Below are 20,771 nucleotides of genomic sequence, written 5' to 3' on the forward strand. Positions count from 1 at the left end.
CCAGGCCACCAGGTCTACTCACAGATCTCAAAAGGGGAGAGGCACAGAACCTCTAAAAAAAAGGTTCACTGGCACCCCCAAGACCTGAGGATGAACAACAGATTTCAGATCCTACACCTAGCCGGACCAGCCCGAGCAACGGCAGATCTGAAAGCAAGGGAACAGAAAGGAACCCCAAGACTGGCCCCCAAAAGTGTGGAAGAATGTACACAGCCACTTCAACCTAGAGACAATCGAGCAGGCGTTAGACCCAAGGAGATCTAGCAAAGCCACCCAACTAAAGTCTCAATGCGGAGCCAGCAGCTCCCAAGATGGAAAGAAACAACTCAAAGAGCAGACCAATCCCCGAACAAGATAAAACATCTGTTCCAACCTCTCAAACACAGGAGAGGCCCCTAAAAAAGGAACCACAATTCCGTAAGGAGGACAAAGAGCCCCATGAAGAGGAAAGCATGGATAAACACCTGCCCATAAGACAGGAAGTCGTAGGAAGAACCGAGAGAACACAAGGCCACGTCACTGACAAACATGGAAAGAACCCCTTACAACACCATTGTGCTAGCACACATACCAGGCGCAAGAGTGACAGCTGAGCAACCGCAAATCTTCCGTTTGCTAGGCAGGAAAGCCCTCCATCAGGTCACATTAGTTGTCTGTTCCAAGGGAACCGTATTGTCTAGCACAAGACAAGCCCCAAGGAGCCCCGGCTCTCAGTAAATCTGGCCAAGTTGTAAAACAGAACAGCCAGAACAAAGGCTAAGCCCAAGTACCCCGGAAACTGGAACTCCTCCCTGCCAGTCCTAGGATCATAAGGTCCAGTAACATCCCACATCGGGATCCACAAAGAGAAAACACTGAGTAAAACCCTTGACAACCGGAAGATCAGGACAAGAAGCCCGGGCCCCACAAATGTTTAGATTAAACAATCTTCCAGGAACATAAATCCCTCTGATATAAAAAAAAAGACATCACAGGTAAAAATCCAGAATAACCCAGATAACATGGGCAAGAAGCCCTTGCAAGCCCCGACCCAAAGGGAAGAGACCACCCCTTGCAGGAGCCTAACACTCCAAAGAGCCAAGGCCTCCCAAGGCTATAAATGGACACTAGAGCTAACAGGCTTTGATTGTGCTTGAAAAGAGCGGCTAATCCCCCTTAAGGCACACAAGGTGCTGCTCATTTTATCAACCTCGAAAGGAAGAAAGGCTGAGAAGACCTCGCCGGGGATTGAACTAGCAACCCTCGGTTTGCTACAGTACAGAGTAGCCACAGAGCATTAGTATGCTGAGCTAGCTCCAGACACAAGGGGAACAGTGAGGGCAAGTCACCCGAACAGAGCAACAGCAAGCCTCCACATCACCTCAGTTTTTAAGTCAGAGGACAGTAAAACATGGGTTTGGATGGCAATACCTGAACCATATGAGTGGAAAACCACTAGGACCTCTTCTATCCCAAGAAGGAGATGCAGAGCATTCCCAACACCGGGGAAGGACCCCTAACCAGAGCCAAAAAAGACCTCACTGTTTAATGTAAGGAAAAAGGAACAACCAACTCCCGAAAGGAACATAAGTCCCCCAAAGTGACCCAATCCACAAGGAGAAACAGACAAAGTCCAAGAAGGTCTCAATGAAGAAGAGAACTACTAAAGGAACAAGTCCAAAAAGGACAATTCCCAGAGTCTCCTAAGGCAACACCGCCCGACCGATGGAAAAGAGGCGCTTAACCCTCTAACCTTTCCACCACGTGGGAAGGAATACTCTAGGTTCCGAGGGTATCGGAAGCAACAGAGAGTGACGCAGCAAAATTCACTGACCTAGTCACCAGAAAGACGGCTATTTAAGGACTCAAACAATCCTGAGAGCCAGACAGACCAGCAAGTCCTCTTGAGAATGCTTAGCTGAAACTTGGAAAACAAATAACAAGAAACATAAATAATATTGAGAGCACTCGGCATCCCAACCTGACCAGCAAGGTATAATAGGGGCCACGTGTCTGAATAAGCCGCGATACAGAAGATCTGAACCCAAGCAGGATCAGCCTGCAACCAGCATCATAACTGCCAATAAGGCTAAATCCGCCCTCAGAGAGGGAGGAAGAAAAAACAGACAAACATGGGACTAACGTGTCCCGAACAACTTCCGTAGAAGCAAACAGCGAGTATGGATCCCAGAGAAAGTTCCTGCACAAAACATAGTATGAAAAATAAAAATAAAATTCATCCTAACCGGATAAAATAAAATGACAGGCAATCCGACGGTTAATGCCCAAGAAGAACAGAAAGATCCGCTGAATGGAAACCCTGTTCCTCCAACAAAATTGGGAAGGATCTCGATAACAAGACTTAAAGGAGATTAAGTCATCCCTGCATGTCTAACAAGGTGAGCCATTCGAAGGAGGAGACTGATGAATCCCATAGTCGAGAAAGATAGGGTCCCCAAACAGTTCAAAAAAGTGTATGAGTAGAACAGAAAGGCGAGCCAGCCTGTAACGAAAGGCACAACACTCAGGAACAGTTAAACTCGCAGGGAACTTCCCATGCCTTCCTGCGGCCGAGAGACCTGGGGCAATCGGGCACGAGCACAATCGCAAATAAACATCTGGACTTTGTAGACGAGCAAGCGCCAAACGTATGTAAAAGCGAAAAATTGCCACAACCTCTGGGGGGAACAATCCAACATAAAAAAACATAACCTGGGTTACCCGCATGTGTAGTAGTAGTAGGGAGCGGTAGGGAACTCGCCTCCCAGAAGACAGGGCTGCCAGAGGTGGATGGCTCAGCAGTGCCTTAAATCCCAGAGCCCGAGGAACAAGGCGCTCTAATACGGCCAAAAGAACATAACTGACTGACCTGAGTCAATGGGGCCAATTCACATTCGTCACAGGAAGAAGAATCTGAATCAGAAAGTTGAACAATCTCAACATCAGCATCCTCCATAACTGGATGAAAGGATAATAAAAAAATGGACTATATATAAAACAATTTAAACAGCACCTGACACCCACAATGGCTGGGGCACTCACCACCTCCTATAAACCAGACACCAGCGGACTAGAATTCTCCATCGCCACACAGTCAGGAATGCGGAAATGGGAAACCAGAACGTAAACACGTCCGGTCACAAGGTGAACCGTACAGTCCAAAAAAAGCATGCCCAACTGTCACTTCGAAAGGCCGTTATGTTCCAAAAAACCACGAGCCCAGTTAACACTACACATAAGCAGATTGAATCACATAACAAACATGATTAAAACCCTTGTTCAATAATCCCCCTCAGGAGATATTAACTCGTGATTCCAAGATACTAAAGGAGTCCCACTGAGACCCTGTATTTTTCATGTGATTTCCAAGGAAATGAGTTACAGTACAATCATGAAGAAGTAAAATGAAACTATCTTACCGGAATCTACGCCGTGGAACAGGAACACAGCCCTTCAAGTGTGACGGATAGTAGCCTCGCCTCCGCCATGGACTTGAGAGAAGAAAGCAGGCAGCGAAGCGAAGTTCGACAACGCTGATTGCTTGTGGAGTTGTTAAAATGAGTCGGGATGGTTTCGCAGAAAGACTCTTCCTGCATCTCCGGACTAACTTTAATCCAAGCCCTCACTGAGAGACTGACAGGATTACTTAAAACTCCTGTCCCATATCGAAGAGTACTACCCTCCATAAGAGATGAAAAAAAACTTCTGACACTTCTCTGCCCACCTCCTGTGACGAAAGGCAACAAATGACTGGGGGATGAGGGAAGTGGGAGGAGTATTTAAGCCTTTGGCTGGGGTGTCTTTGCCTCCTCCTGGTGACCAGGTTCTTATTTCCCAAAAGTAATGAATGCAGCTGTGGACTCTTTCCATTTATGAAGAAAAGTTTTGTTTATTTTTTTCAGTAATTTTACATTTTTTGTAATTTTAGCTTTGGGGGTTGTATTTTTTTTTTTTTTAAATAGACTGCCCTCTGGGCAGGCTTAATGCCTAGTTTATTCATAAATACATATTTCTACATATATCTGATGTTTCTTTGGTACAATATATATCTGTATATATATATATATATATATATATATATATATATATATATCTGTATATATATATATATATATACATACAGTTATGTAAAGGAATATCTATTTATAAATACAGAGAACATATTATATGTGCACGACATTGGACTGTAAACTATTTACAGTAAATACATAGTTAAAACCTTTATTAAATATGAATATTTGAAAATACTGAAAAGTATTAAAATACTCCAGCTGAATTGCTGTTTCTAGACTCAGGAACAATGTTTAACTTTCCTCTTGCGCTTACCTGTGGGTGTCAAAACTAGCAAGGCTGCCGACATTGCAGATTGCAGTTAGGAAGTGAAATCTGGAGGCAATTAAGTCATGCCATCCTGAGGTATTGGGGCAGGTGAACATACAATATTTTTCTGCAAATTAGGGCTCACCAATTGAGACTGAATGGGTAAAGCAGAGGGGCATACTGCACAAGGGGCATACTGCAGTATCCTGATTACTAAGACCCGCAGCCTGAGATTGAGGAATTGGGGAAGGGGATCCTTAAGTGTTTTGAGGGCTAATGAGAATAAAGAACAAAAGCCAAATTTTTTTTTACAGAGTTAAGCCAGTGGGCACACAATGTTCACTTTGCACATAAGACATTTATTAGCATCAATAATTATCTCTAATGGATTCCCCTCAATAGAAAAAAACATTCTGATCAACAGATCCTGACTGCTCAATCTCACCCAATTTACTCACAGTGCTCATAGAATTAGAAACCCCACTAGGGACAATAACATTCTACTGTAACATCTCCAGTACGCAAGGAGTTACTCACTAGAGAACCTTTACAGTGCCAGTAATGATAATAAAAAAAAAACACTGCACCACACCGCTGTCAACACCTAATGTTCCAGTTAGGCGTCTCTTACCCGCTCCTGAACAGCAGACAGGTGGCCAAGGCACTCACGCTGTGTACATCAAAGCTCTGCTGGAGCTGTACTATAGCGCGGGAGGAAAAGGCGGAGCGCACACCGAAATTGTCTCACATTGCCCCCATACTCCAGGCACTAGCCATCTATTACTGGAGACAATGAAAATTAGTTAACAGAAACCGAAAGTACACAATCCGTGACTGCCACATAAGAAAAAAACAAGGCAACTAGCCTGAATAGAGGATCACAGGTAAAGAGAAAACACTTATCACTCTGTGCGGTTGATCCAGCAATCACAACACATAGGTCCTGCAATAGTGTGTTAGAGACCAGCTCTGTTGTAACTGACAGGTTAGGACCCATATGGGAGTACAACATTGACTTACAGAAGGAGGCTAGGGAACTTCCCTGCACCCCCATGTCTGCTTTGTCCTATACTCAAAAGATGAGATTAACAAGAAAAGCTATAGCTCCCCTAACCCTCTCTTCTAGGAACTATCCATTAAGGATTCATGTGTAGTAAATCTTGCAGAGCACCTCTATCCATGCCTACCTCCTAGACGAGGCAAAGAACTACTGGGAGGGAAGGGGGAGTAAGAGGGATAGTTGAATGCTCTGGTTGGGGTGTTTTTGTCTCCACCTGGTGGCCAGGTAATGTATTCCCATATGTAAGAATTGGATTTTGTGGACTCTGATTATCATTAGAAATAAAAGGAAATTTATGCTTACCTGATAAATTGATTTCTTCTATGATACGACGAGTCCACGGATTTCATCCTTACTTGTGGGATATTAACCTCCTGCTAACAGGAAGTGGCAAAGAGCACCACAGCAGAGCTGTATATATATCTACTCCCTTCCCTCCACCCCCAGTTATTCGACCGAAGGTTTAGGAAGAGAAAGGAAAAGCTAAAGGTGCAGAGGTGACTGAAGTTGAAAAAAATAAAATATAATCTGTCTTAAAAATGACAGGGAGGGCCGTGGACTCGTATTGTAGAAGAAATCAATTTATCAGGTAAGCATAAATTTCCTTTTCTTCTACAAGATACGACGAGTCCACGGATTTCATCCTTACTTGTGGGATACAATACCAAAGCTACAGGACACGGATGAAACGGGGGGGACAAGACAGAGACCTAAACAGGAGGGACAAGACAGAGACCTAAACGGAAGGCACTACTGCTTGAAGAACCTTTCTCCCAAAAAAATTTGTAAAATTTAGAAAAAGTATGAAGAGACGACCAAGTCGTAGCCTTGCAAATCTGTTCAACAGAAGCATCGTTTTTAAAGGCCTGTGTGGAAGCCACAGCCCTAGTAGAATGAGCCGTAATTCTTTCTGGAGGCTGCTGTCCAGCAGTCTCATAAGCCAGGTGGATGATACTCCTCAGCCAAAAAGAAAGAGAGGTAGCCGTAGCTTTCTAACCCCTACACTTTCCAGAATAAACAATGAATAATGAAGATGATTGACGGAAATCCTTAGTCGCCTGTAAGTAAAACTTCAAGGCACGGACCACGTCCAGGTTATGTAACAGACGCTCCTTCTTAGAAGGATTAGGAAACAAGGAAGGAACAACAATTTCCTGATTAATATTCTTATTTGAAACAACCTTAGGAAGAAATCCAGGTTTGGTACGCAAAACCACCTTATCAGAATGAAATATAAGATAAGGCGAATCACATTGTAACGCTGAAAGCTCAGAAACTCTTCGAGCCGAAGAAATAGCAACCAAAAACAGAACTTTCCAAGATAACAACTTAATATCTATGGAATGCATGGGTTCAAATGGAACCCCTTCAAGAACTCGAAGAACTAAATTCAAACTCCAGGGAGGAGTAATTGGTCTAAATACAGGCTTAATTCTGGTTAGAGCCTGACAAAAAGACTGAACATCTGGCCCATCTGCCAAACGTTTGTGAAGCAAAATTGACAAAGCAGAAATCTGTCCCTTTAAGGAACTTGCTGATAACCCTTTTTCCAAACCTTCTTGTAGAAAAGACAGAATCCTGGGAATCCTAACTTTACTCCATCAGTAACCCTTGGATTCACACCAATAAAGATATGTACGCCATATCTTATGATAGATCTTTCTAGTGACAGGCTTACGAGCCTGTTTCAAAGTATAGATGACCGAATCAGAGAAAGCCCGCTTAGATAAAATCAAGCATTCAATCTCCAAGCAGTCAGCTGCAGATAATTTAGATTTGGATGTTGGAAAGGTCCTTGAATGAGAAGGTCCTGTCTCAAAGGAAGTTTCCACTGTGGCAGAGAGGACATGTCCACTAAATCCACATACCAAGTCCTGCGTGGCCACGCACGCGCTATCAGTATTACTGAAGCTCTCTCCTGTTTTATCTGAGCAATCACGCGTGGAAGGAGAGGGAACGGTGGAAACACATAAGCTAGGCTGAACGACCAAGGCACTGCCAGGGCATCTATCAGTTTGGCCTGAGGATCCCTCGACCTGGATCCGTAACGTGGAAGCTTGGCATTCTGACGAGATGCCATCAGATCTAATTCCAGTCTGCCCCATTGTCGAATCAATGAGGCAAACACCTCCGGATGGAGTTCCTACTCTCCTGGATGAAAAGTCTGACTACTTAGAAAATCCGCTTCCCAGTTCTCTACTAATGGGATGTAGATTGCCGATAGATAGCAAGAGTGGGCCTCCGCCCATCGGATTATCTTTGATACTTCTATCATCGCTAAAAAACTCCTTGTTCCCCCCTGAAGATTGATATACGCCAGAGTCATGATATTGTCCGACTGGAATCTGATGAATTTGGCCGAAGCCAACTGAGGCCACGGCCTCTAGTTATTAAGGTCTGGCGGACCTGATCCGGCACTGCGGATCAGGTCCGCCAGACCTCGCTGAATACGGCGAGCAATACACTCGCCGTATTCAGCATTGCACCAGCAGCTACGCCGCCCCTGCAGACTCGCGGCCAATCGGCCGCCAGCAGGGGGATGTCAATCAACCCGATCGTACTCGATCGGGTTGATTTCCGGCGATGTCTGTCCGCCTGCTCAGAGCAGGCGGACAGGTTATGCTTCATAAACAGCTTCATAACTGCTGTTTCTGGCGAGTCTGAAGACTCGCCAGAAACAGGGGCCATCAAGCTCCATACGGAGCTTGTTAAATAGAGCCCCACGCCTGAAGCGCATTGAATATTGCTCTCAGTACCAGAATATTGATTGGAAGTAGAGACTCCACCTGAGTCCAAAAACCCTGAGCCTTCAGGGAATTCCAGACTGCCCCCCAGCCCAGAAGGCTGGCGTCCGTTGTCACTATCACCCATGAGGGTCTGCGGAAACACGTCCCCTGGAACAGATGATCCGGCGACAACCACCAAAGAAGAGAGTCTCTGGTCTCTTGATCCAGATTTATCTGAGGAGATAAATTTGCATAGTCCCCATTCCACTGTCCGAGCATGCACAGCTGCATTGGTCTGAGATGAAAGCGAGCAAACGGAATGATGTCCATTGCCGCTACCATTAATCCAATGACCTCCATACACTGAGCCACTGATGGCCGAGGAATGGACTGAAGTGCTCGGCAAGTATTTAGAATCTTTGATTTTCTGACCTTTGTCAGAAAATTTTTAATGTCTACCGAGTCTATCAGAGTTCCCAAGAAGGAAACCCTTGTCCATGGAACTAGTGAACTCTTTTCTATGTTCACCTTCCAACCGTGAGTTCTCAGGAAAGACAACACTGTGTCCGTGTGAGATTTTGTCAGATGATAAGTTGACGCCTGAATCAAAATGTCATCCAGATAAGGCGCCACTGCTATGCCCCCGTGGTCTGAGAACCACTAGAAGGGACCCTAGAACCTTTGTGAAGATTCTGGGTGCTGTGGCCAACCCGAAGGGAAGAGCCACGAACTGATAATGTTTGTCCAGAAAGGCAAACCTTAGGAACTGATGATGATCCTTGTGAATAGGGATATGAAGGTATGCATCCTTCAAGTCCACGGTAGTCATATATTGACCCTCCTGGATCATTGGTAAGATTGTTCGTATAGTCTCCATCTTGAACGATGGGACTCTGAGAAATTTGTTTAGACACTTGAGATCTAAAATTGGTCTGAAAGTTCCCTCTTTTTTGGGAACCACGAAAAGATTTGAGTAAAACCTCTGTCCCTGTTCCAGTTTTGGAACGGGACAAATTACTCCCATGGTATAGAGGTCTTTTACACAGTGTAAGAACGCCTCTCTTTTTATCTGGTCTACAGACAATTGTGAAAGATGAAATCTCCCTCTTGGGAGAAAATCCTTGAATTACAGTTGATACTCGTGGGTCACGATTTCCAATGCCCAGGGGTCCTGAACATCTCTTTCCTAAGCCTGAGCAAAGAAAGAAAATCTGCCCCCTACTAGATCCGGTCCCGGATCGGAGGCCGCCCCTTCATGCTGTCTTAGTAGCAGCAGCGGGCTTCTTGGATTGTTTACCTTTATTCCAAGCCTGGTTGGGTCTCTAGACGGACTTGGATTGAGCAAAATTCCCTTCCTGCTTTGTGGGGGAAGAGGAAGCAGAGGGTACTCCTTTAAAATTTCAAAAGGAACGAAAATTATTTTGTTTATCCCTCATATTAACAGACCTGTCCTGAGGTAGGGCGTGGCCTTTACCTCCAGTAATGTCAGAAATTATTTCCTTCAATTCAGGCCCGAATAGGGTCTTACCCTTGAAAGGAATAGCTAAAAGCTGAGATTTTGATGACACATCTGCAGAACATAATTTGAGCCATAATGCTCTACGCGCTAAAATGTCAAAGCCTGCATTTTTCGCCGCAAATTTTGCAATTTGAAAAGCGGCATCTGTAATAAAAGAATTAGCTAGCATGAGAGCCTTAATTCTATCCAAAATGTCCTCTAATGGGGTCTCAACCTTCAGAGACTCTTCTAGAGCATCAAACCAAAAAGCTGCTGCAGTAGTTACTGGAACAATGCAGGCTGTAGATTGTAAAAGAAAACCCTGATGAATAAATAATTTCTTTAGAAGACCCTCTAACTTCTTATCCATAGGGTCTTTGAAAGCACAACTGTCTTTGATAGGTATAGTTGTACGCTTAGCAAGGGTAGCTATCGCTCCCTCCACCTTAGGGACCGACTGCCAAGAGTCCCGAATGGTGTCTGATATGGGAAACATTTTCTTAAAAGTAGGAGGAGGAGAGAACGGTATACCTGGTCTATCCCATTCCTTTTTTACAATTTCCGAAATTCTTTTAGGAACCGGAAAAACTTCAGTGTAAGTAGGCACCTCTAGATATTTGTCCATCTTACACAACTTCTCTGGTGGTATCATAATAGGGTCACAATCATCCAGAGTCACTAAAACCTCCCTAAGTAACAGGCGGAGGTGTTCAAGCTTAAATTTAAAGGACATGGCGTCCGAATCTGTTTGAGGCAACATATTTCCTGATTCTGAAAGTTCTCCCTCAGACAGCAATTCCCTGACTCCCAACTGAGAGCACTGTGAGGGTACCACGGAAAACAGAATTTATGCTTACCTGATAAATTACTTTCTCCAACGGTGTGTCCGGTCCACGGCGTCATCCTTACTTGTGGGAATATCTCTTGGCCAACAGGAAATGGCAAAGAGTCCCAGCAAAGCTGGCCATATAGTCCCTCCTAGGCTCCGCCCACCCCAGTCATTCGACCGACGGACAGGAGGAAAAAATAGGACAAACCATAGGGTGTCGTGGTGACTGTAGTTAGAGAAAATAATTCATCGGACCTGATTAAAAAACCAGGGCGGGCCGTGGACCGGACACACCGTTGGAGAAAGTAATTTATCAGGTAAGCATAAATTCTGTTTTCTCCAACATTGGTGTGTCCAGTCCACGGCGTCATCCTTACTTGTGGGAACCAATACCAAAGCTTTAGGACACGGATGAAGGGAGGGAGCAAATCAGGTCACCTAAACGGAAGGCACCCCGGCTTGCAAAACCTTTCTCCCAAAAATAGCCTCCGAAGAAGCAAAAGTATCAAATTTGTAAAATTTGGCAAAAGTGTGCAGTGAAGACCAAGTCGCTGCCTTACATATCTGATCAACAGAAGCCTCGTTCTTGAAGGCCCATGTGGAAGCTACAGCCCTGGTGGAGTGAGCTGTGATTCTTTCAGGAGGCTGCCGTCCGGCAGTCTCATAAGCCAATCGGATGATGCTTTTAAGCCAAAAGGAAAGAGAGGTAGAAGTTGCTTTTTGACCTCTCCTTTTACCAGAATAGACGACAAACAGAGAAGAAGTTTGTCTGAACTCTTTTGTAGCTTCTAAGTAGAATTTTAGAGCACGGACTACATCTAAATTGTGTAGCAAACGTTCCTTCTTTGAAACTGGATTCGGACACAAAGAAGGTACAACTATCTCCTGATTAATATTTTTGTTGGAAACAACCTTTGGTAGAAAACCAGGCTTAGTACGCAGAACCACCTTATCTGAATGGAACACCAGATAGGGCGGAGTACACTGTAGAGCAGATAACTCAGAAACTCTTCTAGCAGAAGAAATAGCAACCAAAAACAAAACTTTCCAAGATAACAACTTAATATCTATGGAATGTAAAGGTTCAAACGGAACCCCTTGAAGAACTGAAAGAACTAGATTTAAACTCCAGGGAGGAGTCAAAGGTCTGTAAACAGACTTGATCCTAACCAAAGCCTGAACAAATGCTTGAACATCTGGCACAACTGCCAGTCGTTTGTGTAGTAGGACAGATAAAGCAGAAATCTGTCCCTTTAGAGAACTCGCAGATAATCCTTTATCCAAACCCTCTTGTAGAAAGGAAAGAATCCTAGGAATCTTTATCTTATTCCATGGGAATCCCTTGGATTCACACCAGCAGATATATCTTTTCCATATTTTATGGTAAATCTTTCTAGTTACCGGTTTCTGGCTTGAACCAGAGTATCTATTACGGAATCTGAAAACCCACGCTTTGATAGAATCAAGCGTTCAATCTCCAAGCCGTCAGCTGGAGGGAGACCAGATTTGGATGTTCGAATGGACCCTGAACAAGAAGGTCCTGTCTCAAAGGTAGCTTCCATGGTGGAACCGATGACATATTCACCAGGTCTGCATACCAAGTCCTGCGTGGCCACGCAGGAGCTTTCAAGATCACCGAGGCCCTCTCCTGTTTGATCCTGGCTACCAGCCTGAGAATAAGAGGAAACGGTGGAAACACATAAGCTAGGTTGAAGGTCCAAGGCGCTACTAGTGCATCCACTAGAGTCGCCTTGGGATCCCTGGATCTGGACCCGTAGCAAGGAACCTTGAAGTTCTGACGAGACGCCATCAGATCCATATCTGGAATGCCCCATAGTTGCGTCAACTGGGCAAAGATCTCCGGGTGGAGTTCCCACTCCCCCGGATGGAATGTCTGATGACTCAAATAATCCGCTTCCCAGTTTTCCACACCTGGAATGTGGATCGCAGATAGGTGGCAGGAGTGATTCTCCGCCCATTGTATTATTTTGGTCACTTCTTTCATCGCCAGGGAACTCCTTGTTCCCCCCTGATGATTGAGATACGCAACAGTCGTCATGTTGTCTGATTGGAATCTTATGAATCTGGCCTTTGCTAGCTGAGGCCAAGCCCTGAGAGCATTGAATATCGCTCTTAGTTCCAGAATGTTTATCGGGAGAAGAGACTCTTCCCGAGACCACAGTCCCTGAGCTTTCAGGGATTCCCAGACCGCGCCCCAGCCCACTAGGCTGGCGTCGGTCGTGACGATGACCCACTCTGGACTGCGGAAGCTCATTCCCTGGGATAAGTGATCCTGGGTTAGCCACCAACGCAGTGAGTCTCTGGTCTTCTGATCTACTTGAATCACTGGAGACAAGTCTGTATAGTCCCCATTCCACTGTTTCAGCATGCACAGTTGTAATGGTCTTAGATGAATTCGCGCAAAAGGAACTATGTCCATTGCTGCAACCATCAATCCTACTACTTCCATGCACTGAGCTACGGAAGGACGAGGAATAGAATGAAGAACTTGACAAGCGTTTAGAAGTTTTGACTTTCTGACTTCTGTCAAGAAAATCCTAATTTCTAAGGAATCTATTATTGTTCCCAAGAAGGGAACTCTTGTCGACGGAGACAGGGAACTTTTTTCTATGTTCACCTTCCATCCGTGAGATCTGAGAAAGGCCAGAACGATGTCTGAGTGAGCCTTTGCCTTTGAAAGAGACGACGCTTGTACTAGAATGTCGTCCAAGTACGGTACTACTGCAATGCCCCTTGGTCTTAGAACCGCTAGAAGGGATCCGAGTACCTTTGTGAAAATCCTTGGAGCAGTGGCTAACCCGAATGGGAGGGCCACAAACTGGTAATGTTTGTCCAGAAAGGCGAACCTTAGGAACTGATGATGTTCTTTGTGGATAGGGATATGTAGATACGCATCCTTTAGATCCACGGTAGTCATAAATTGACCTTCCTGAATTGTAGGTAGAATCGTTCGAATGGTTTCCATCTTGAACGATGGTACTCTGAGAAATTTGTTTAGGATCTTTAAATCCAGGATTGGTCTGAAAGTTCCCTCATTCTGTTTTGTTAGCAGAGGCAGGCTTCTTGGCCTGCTTACCCTTGTTCCAGCCTTGCATTGGTTTCATGCTGTTTTGTTAGCAGAGGCAGGCTTCTTGGCCTGCTTACCCTTGTTCCAGCCTTGCATTGGTTTCCAAGCTGGTTTGGTTTGCGAAGCATTACCCTCTTGTCTAGAGGCTGCAGAATTAGAGCCCGGTCCGTTCCTGAAATTACGAAAGGAACGAAAATTAGACTTATTCTTGGCTTTGAAAGGCCTATCTTGTGGGAGGGCGTGGCCCTTTCCCCCAGTGATGTCTGAGATAATCTCTTTCAATTCTGGCCCAAAGAGAGTTTTACCCTTGAAGGGGATATTAAGCAATTTTGTCTTGGATGATACATCCGCTGACCAAGACTTTAGCCATAGCGCTCTGCGCGCCACAATTGCAAACCCTGAATTTTTCGCCGCTAATCTAGCTATTTGCAAAGAGGCATCTAAAATAAAAGAGTTAGCCAACTTAAGTGCGTGAACTCTGTCCATAACCTCCTCATATGGAGTCTCTCTACTGAGCGACTTTTCTAGTTCCTCGAACCAGAACCACGCTGCTGTAGTGACAGGAACAATGCACGAAATGGGTTGAAGAAGGTAACCTTGCTGTATAAAAATCTTTTTAAGCAAACCCTCCAATTTTTTATCCATAGGATCTTTGAAAGCACAATTATCCTCAATAGGAATAGTAGTGCGCTTGTTTAGAGTAGAAACTGCCCCCTCGACCTTAGGGACTGTCTGCCATAAGTCCTTTCTGGGGTCGACCATAGGAAATAATTTCTTAAATATAGGAGGGGGAACAAAAGGTATGCCGGGCTTCTCCCATTCCTTATTCACTATGTCCGCCACCCGCTTGGGTATAGGAAAAGCATCGGGGTGCACCGGAACCTCTAGGAACTTGTCCATCTTGCATAATTTTTCTGGAATGACCAGGTTGTCACAATCATCCAGAGTAGATAACACCTCCTTAAGCAGTGCGCGGAGATGTTCTAATTTAAATTTAAATGTCACAACATCAGGTTCAGCCTGTTGGGAAATTTTTCCTGAATCTGAAATTTCCCCATCTGACAAAACCTCCCTCATGGCCCCTTCAGATTGGTGTGAGGGTATGACAGAACAATTATCATCAGGGCCCTCCTGCTCTTCAGTGTTTAAAACAGAGCAATCGCACTTTCTCTGATATGCAGGCATTTTGGATAAAATATTTACTATGGAGTTATCCATTACAGCCGTCAATTGTTGCATGGTAATAAGCATTGGCGCGCTAGAAGTACTAGGGGCCTCCTGCGTGGGCAAAACTGGTGTAGACACAGAAGGAGATGATGTAGAACCATGTCTACTCCCTTCATCTGATGAATCATCTTGGGTAACTTCATTATCTGTGACAGTACTGTCCTTACTTTGTTTGGACGCTTTGGCACAATTATCACATAATTTAGAAGGGGGAGACACATTGACTTTCATACATATAGAACATAGCTTATCTGAAGGCACAGGCATGTTAAACAGGCTTAAACTTGTCAGTAAAACACAAAAACCGTTTTAAAACAAAACCGTTACTGTCTCTTTAAATTTTAAACAGAGCACACTTTATTACTGAATATGTGAAAAAATATGAAGGAATTGTTCAAAATTTACCAAAATTTCACCACAGTGTCTTAAAGCATTAAAAGTATTGCACGCCAATTTTCAGAGCTTTAACCCTTAAAATAACGAAACCGGAGCCGGTTACAGTTACAGTTTTAACCCCTCTACAGTCCCAGCTACAGCCTTTGCTGCGACTCTAACAAGCCCAGAGGGGAATACGATACCAAATGACGCCTTCTAGGAACTTTTCCAACTATTTTCAGGTCCTCACACATGCATCTGCATGTCTTGCTCTCAAAAAGAACTGCGCAGTAATGGCGCAAAATGAGGCTCAGCCTACAACTGGGAAGGCCCTTCCTGACTGGAAAAGGTGTCTAACATAGTGCCTGACGTTAAAAAACGTTCCCCAAGTTTATAAATGTGAAATACCAGCATAAACATGTATAAAATGCCCAAATAAAGCAATCGATTTTGCCCATAAAAGTGTCTACCAGTTTTATAGCCCATATTAAGCCCTTTATTCTGCTTGAGACTAAGAAAATGGCTTACCGGTCCCCATGAGGGGAAATGACAGCCTTCCAGCATTACACAGTCTTGTTAGAAATATGGCTAGTCATACCTTAAGCAGAAAAGTCTGCTAACTGTTTCCCCCAACTTAAGTTACTTCATCTCAACAGTCCTATGTGGAAACAGCAAAGGATTTTAGTTACTGTCTGCTAAAATCATCTTCCTCTCACAAACAGAATTCTTCATCTCTTTCTGTTTCAGAGTAAATAGTACATACCAGCACTATTTTAAAATAACAAACACTTGATAGTAGAATTAAAAAACTACAACTAAACACCACATACTCTTAACCATCTCCGTGGAGATGTTGCCTGTGCAACGGCAAAGAGAATGACTGGGGTGGGCGGAGCCTAGGAGGGACTATATGGCCAGCTTTGCTGGGACTCTTTGCCATTTCCTGTTGGGGAAGAGATATTCCCACAAGTAAGGATGACGCCGTGGACCGGACACACCAATGTTGGAGAAATAGCCAATAAAGCATCAGAGGATTCAGTATTCACATTAATACTTGACCTACTGCGTTTACCCTGTAACACTGGTAATTTAGATAATACCTCTGTAAGGGTAGTTGACATAACTGCAGCCATCTCCTGCAGAGTAAAAGAATTAGATGCACTAGAGGTACTTGGCGTCGCTTGTATGGGCGTTAAAGGTTGTGACACTTGGGGGGAATTTGATGGCATATCCTGATTCTCTTCAGACTGAGAATCATCCTTAGGCACACTTTCTTTACCTAAAATATGCTTTTTACATTGTAAGGCCCTTTCAGTACAAGAGGTACACAACATAAGAGGGGGTTCCACAATGGCTTCTAAACACATAGAGCAATTAGTATCCTCAATGTCAGACATGTTTAACAGACTAGCAATAACCACAATAGTCGTTAAACACTTTATTTATTGATTTAAACAATTTTTTGAAAAACGTGTACTGCGCCTTTAAGATATAAAAAAGCGCACAATTTTTCCCAAACTGCCTAAAAACGTTAATTAACGCTTTAAAATTAACTACACATAATCAATAGTGCCAAAAATTATTGCACCCCAAGAGCAAGGGGAGAAATTAACCTCTAAAATATATTTATAGACAAAAATATGTTTGATTTGAAAAAATAATCCCTGCACCTCGCCACAGCTCTGCTGTGGCGCCTACCTGTCCCCAGGGTACTGCAAAAAGACTCGACAACGATCCGGATAACAGAACACCAGTTTAGGCCCAACCGGAGCTAATGCCTGCTGCCTTCTCAGCCAGAGTAAAGTGCGCGTCTGAGCGCGCGAAAATAGGCCCCGCCCATCATGGACGACGATCGCATAAGACTGTACAACCGCATGGGAAGCGGTTTAGTAATAAAGCCATGTGGATTTTGTTTACCCCTAAGCACAACACAAATATACAGCCATACTGATTATTTGATCTCACAAATAAAACAGTTAAGCTGCCTCTCCCAGTGTCCCTTTATATTGCTGCTTTTAAGCCCATTATAATAAATGCTTAGCCCAGTACTAAGTCAAAAAAAATAAAAATAAACACAGGTTTTTCAGTAATACCCTTTGTTTACAGGTCTACTGCTTACCCCTTCCCTTGCAGGGAAAAAATGTCAGCCAGTTCTGATATACAAAGTCTCCTCAGAAATAAAGGACTGAACATACCTCAATGCTGCTTGTAGCATGAAACCGTTCTCCACACTGAAGATTTCTCTTGTACTACCTTCAGAAGCCCTGTGGGAACCAATATGGATCTTAGTTACATCTGCTAAGATCATCAACCTCAGGGCAGAAATCTTCTCCATATCTCCCTGAGGAAAATTGTACTCACCGGTACCATTTAAAAATAAAAACCTTCTTGATTGAAGAAACAAAAACTAACACCTCACTTTACCTCTTCCTATTACTAACACAGGCAAAGAGAATGACTGGGGGTGGAGGTAATCAAGGAGCTATATATACAGCTCTGCTGTGGCGCTTTTTGCAACTTCCTGTTAGCAGGGGGTTAATATCCCACAAGTAAGGATGAAATCCGTGGACTCGTCGTATCTTGTAGAAGAAATTAGAATTTTCATGTAGTATTCAGATTTTTTTTTTTGTTTAGTTGAATTATTATCACTCAGGAGCTATGCATGACTAGGCCTTCCCCCTCATTTAAGATGTTCATGTACTAGCCGAGGTTTAGTTGCTTTTATTATAGGATTTGTAATCAGTTGTGGTTAATTTAAGTGAGATTGATTAGAATATTAATAATTTTGAAATAACAAATGGTAAAATCACAGACTACAAGATATTACATATGACGCACCTTCCCTCATGCTCCTGAGAGTGTGGTTGTGCCTGGTGGACTTGACTGTGGCCACTCTGCTGTGAGAGGTACGAGGGAAGAATATATGTTCCACCACTGAGCTGCCTGAAGGCTGTCTCTGCATGGACACTGCGAGGATTATTTGTCATTCCTATGACATGGTATTTAAGTTTCTTATCTGAAAGGCAAACATACATTTAGCATGTACTTGATCTTTAAACAAACCAATTCCAAATGCTTACACTGAAACTAATAAAGCCTTGTTAAAAGATGACATAAATATTACATATTGCAAGTTAAGGATTTATGCTGTATAATGAATGGCTGTGTGAATATGCAGAATGCAAAATGGCTGGATTTAAGTACAGACAACTATGTACATTTTGAATGGTTATGTATATGTGATACGTTGAAGAGCTGCATGTATGTGTGGAAGAATCAATGCACCCTTAGAATATATGTATGACTTACACTGAATGCCTGGCTGTTTATAAACCTAAACTAATAGCTGTGCATCAAATACAAAATAGCAAAAGTATACAATGAAAAGTTAATTGCTGGGTATGAGACACATCAAATTCTTTATATTTTAGAATAAATACTAAATATTGCACCCACATTAACTTGCATGTGTATTACAAGTTGAAAACAAACACAATTGCACAAGCACAAACTAAATTTGCACTCCTCTAGTTACTGCAACTGAAGACATTGTGTAAAGGGTTAGGTCTAAAAACAAAATTTATGATTACCTGATAAATTTCTTTCTTTCCGGGCATGGAGAGTCCACAACGTCATTCCAATTACTAGTGGGATATTCAACTCCTGGCCAGCAGGAGGAGGCAAAGAGCACCACAGCAACGCTGTTAAGTGTAACTTCCCTTACCCATAATCCCCAGTCATTCAGCCGATGGAAAATGGAAACAGAAGAAACACAAAGGTATAGAGAGGTGCCTGAGGTTTACTCAAAATAAATGCCAAATTATAATTTAAAAAGAGGGCAGGGTCGTGAACTCTCCATGCCCGGAAAGAAAGAAATTTATCAGGTAAACATAAATTTTGTTTTCTTTCCTATGGCATGGAGACTCCACGACATCATTCCAATTACTAGTGGGAACCAATACCCAAGCTAGAGTACACGGAATGAAAAGGGAGGGAGAACAAGACAGGAGGACCTAAACCGAAGGCATCACCGTTTGAAGAACCTTTCTCCTAAAAGAGGCCTCAGCCGAGAAAACAACAGAGAAAACAACAAACAGGGCAGAAGATTGCCGGAAATCTTTAGTATCTTGTAGGTAAAATTTTAGAGCACGCACAACATCTAGGTTATGCAAATAACGTTCCTTATGAGAAGGAGGATTAGAAAAAAAAAGAAGGAACAACAATTTCCTGATTAATGTTTCGATCCGACACCACCTTAGGGAGAAACCCCAATTTAGTACGAAGGACCCCCTTATCTGCATGAAAAATAAGGTACAGGGAATCACACTGCAGAGCTGAAACCTCAGACACTCTGAGAGCGGAAGAAATAGCAAGGAGAAACAAAAAGCTTCCAAGATAACATTTTTATATCAACAACATGCATTGGCTCAAACAGAGCCTGCTGCAAAACTTTAAGAACTAGGTTAAGGCTCCAAGGAGGAGCAACTGGCTTAAAGGGCCATGATACCCACATTTTTTCTTTCATGATTTAGAAAGAGAATGCATTTTTAAACATCTTTCTAATTTACTTCTATTATCTAATTTGTTTTATTCTCTTGATATTCATTGCTGAAAAGCATATCTAGATATGCTCAGTAGCTGCTGATTGGTTGCTGCACATAGAAGCCTCATGTGATTGGCTCACCCATGTATATTGCTTTTTCTTCAAATAAGGATATCTAAAAAATGAAGCAAAATAAATAATAGAGGTAAATTGTAATGTTGTTTAAATTTGTATGTTCTATCTGAATCATGAAAGAAAGATTTTGGGTTTAGTGGCCCTTTAAGCACAGGCCTGATTCTGACCAGGGCCTGTACAAAATCTGACCCTTCAGAATACTACTGACTGACAAACCTTTCTCCAGGCCATCCTGAAGAAAAGATAAAATCTTGGAATCTTCACCCGACTCCAGGAGAAACCCTTAGCTTCGCACCAAAAAACATAAATTATGCTTACCAGATAATTTAATTCCCTTCTGTGTAAGGAGACTCCCCGGCATCATTCATTACTGTTGAAATACTGAACCTGGCCACCAGGAGAAGGTAAAAACACCTCAGCCAAAGGCTTAAATACCTCTCCCACTTCCCCCATCCCCCAGTTATTCTGCCAAGGGAACAAGGAACAGTAGGAGAAATATCAGGGTATAAATTGTGCCAGAAGAAAAATATAATTTAGAGGGCCGCCCATCGGAGAACAAAGGCTGGGGCCTTATACAGAAGGAAATAATATTATCTGGTAAGCAAAATGTATGTTTTCCTTCTTAATACAAAGAGAGTCCACTGCATCCAAGCTCTAGAGGACACTGAATAATAAAGGGAGGGACAAAAAGAGAGGCGGACCCTAAACTGAGAGCACCACAGCCTGCAAAACCTTTCTCCTGAAAGCTGCATCAGCCGAAGCAAAAACATAAAACTTGTAAAATTTAGAAAAGTGTGTACGGACCACCAGGTAGCTGCCTTACAAATCTGATCCATAGAGGCCTCGTTCTAAAAGGCCCAAGAGGAAGCCACTGCACTAGTAGAATGAGCCGTAATCTTCTGAGGAGGTTTATATCCCCCTGTCTCATAAGCAAGGAAGATAATACTCTTTAACCAAAAAGATAAGGAAGCCGAAGAGACCTTCTATGCCT

At 43.3% G+C, this 20,771-nt stretch overlaps 1 protein-coding gene across 1 annotated transcript in view; it reads right to left on the reverse strand.

Moving 5' to 3' along the window:
* LRRC9 (leucine rich repeat containing 9) overlaps positions 1–20,771 on the reverse strand; it is a 716,419-nt gene that overhangs the window by 34,049 nt on the left and 661,599 nt on the right. Inside the window, exon 30 of the mRNA XM_053705244.1 lies at positions 17,941–18,118. Within this exon, the coding sequence (XP_053561219.1) occupies positions 17,941–18,118 (178 nt within the window). The remainder of the gene's footprint in view (positions 1–17,940; positions 18,119–20,771) is intronic.

Source organism: Bombina bombina, chromosome 1 (assembly GCF_027579735.1).
Source record: "Bombina bombina isolate aBomBom1 chromosome 1, aBomBom1.pri, whole genome shotgun sequence".
Lineage (NCBI taxonomy): Eukaryota > Metazoa > Chordata > Amphibia > Anura > Bombinatoridae > Bombina > Bombina bombina.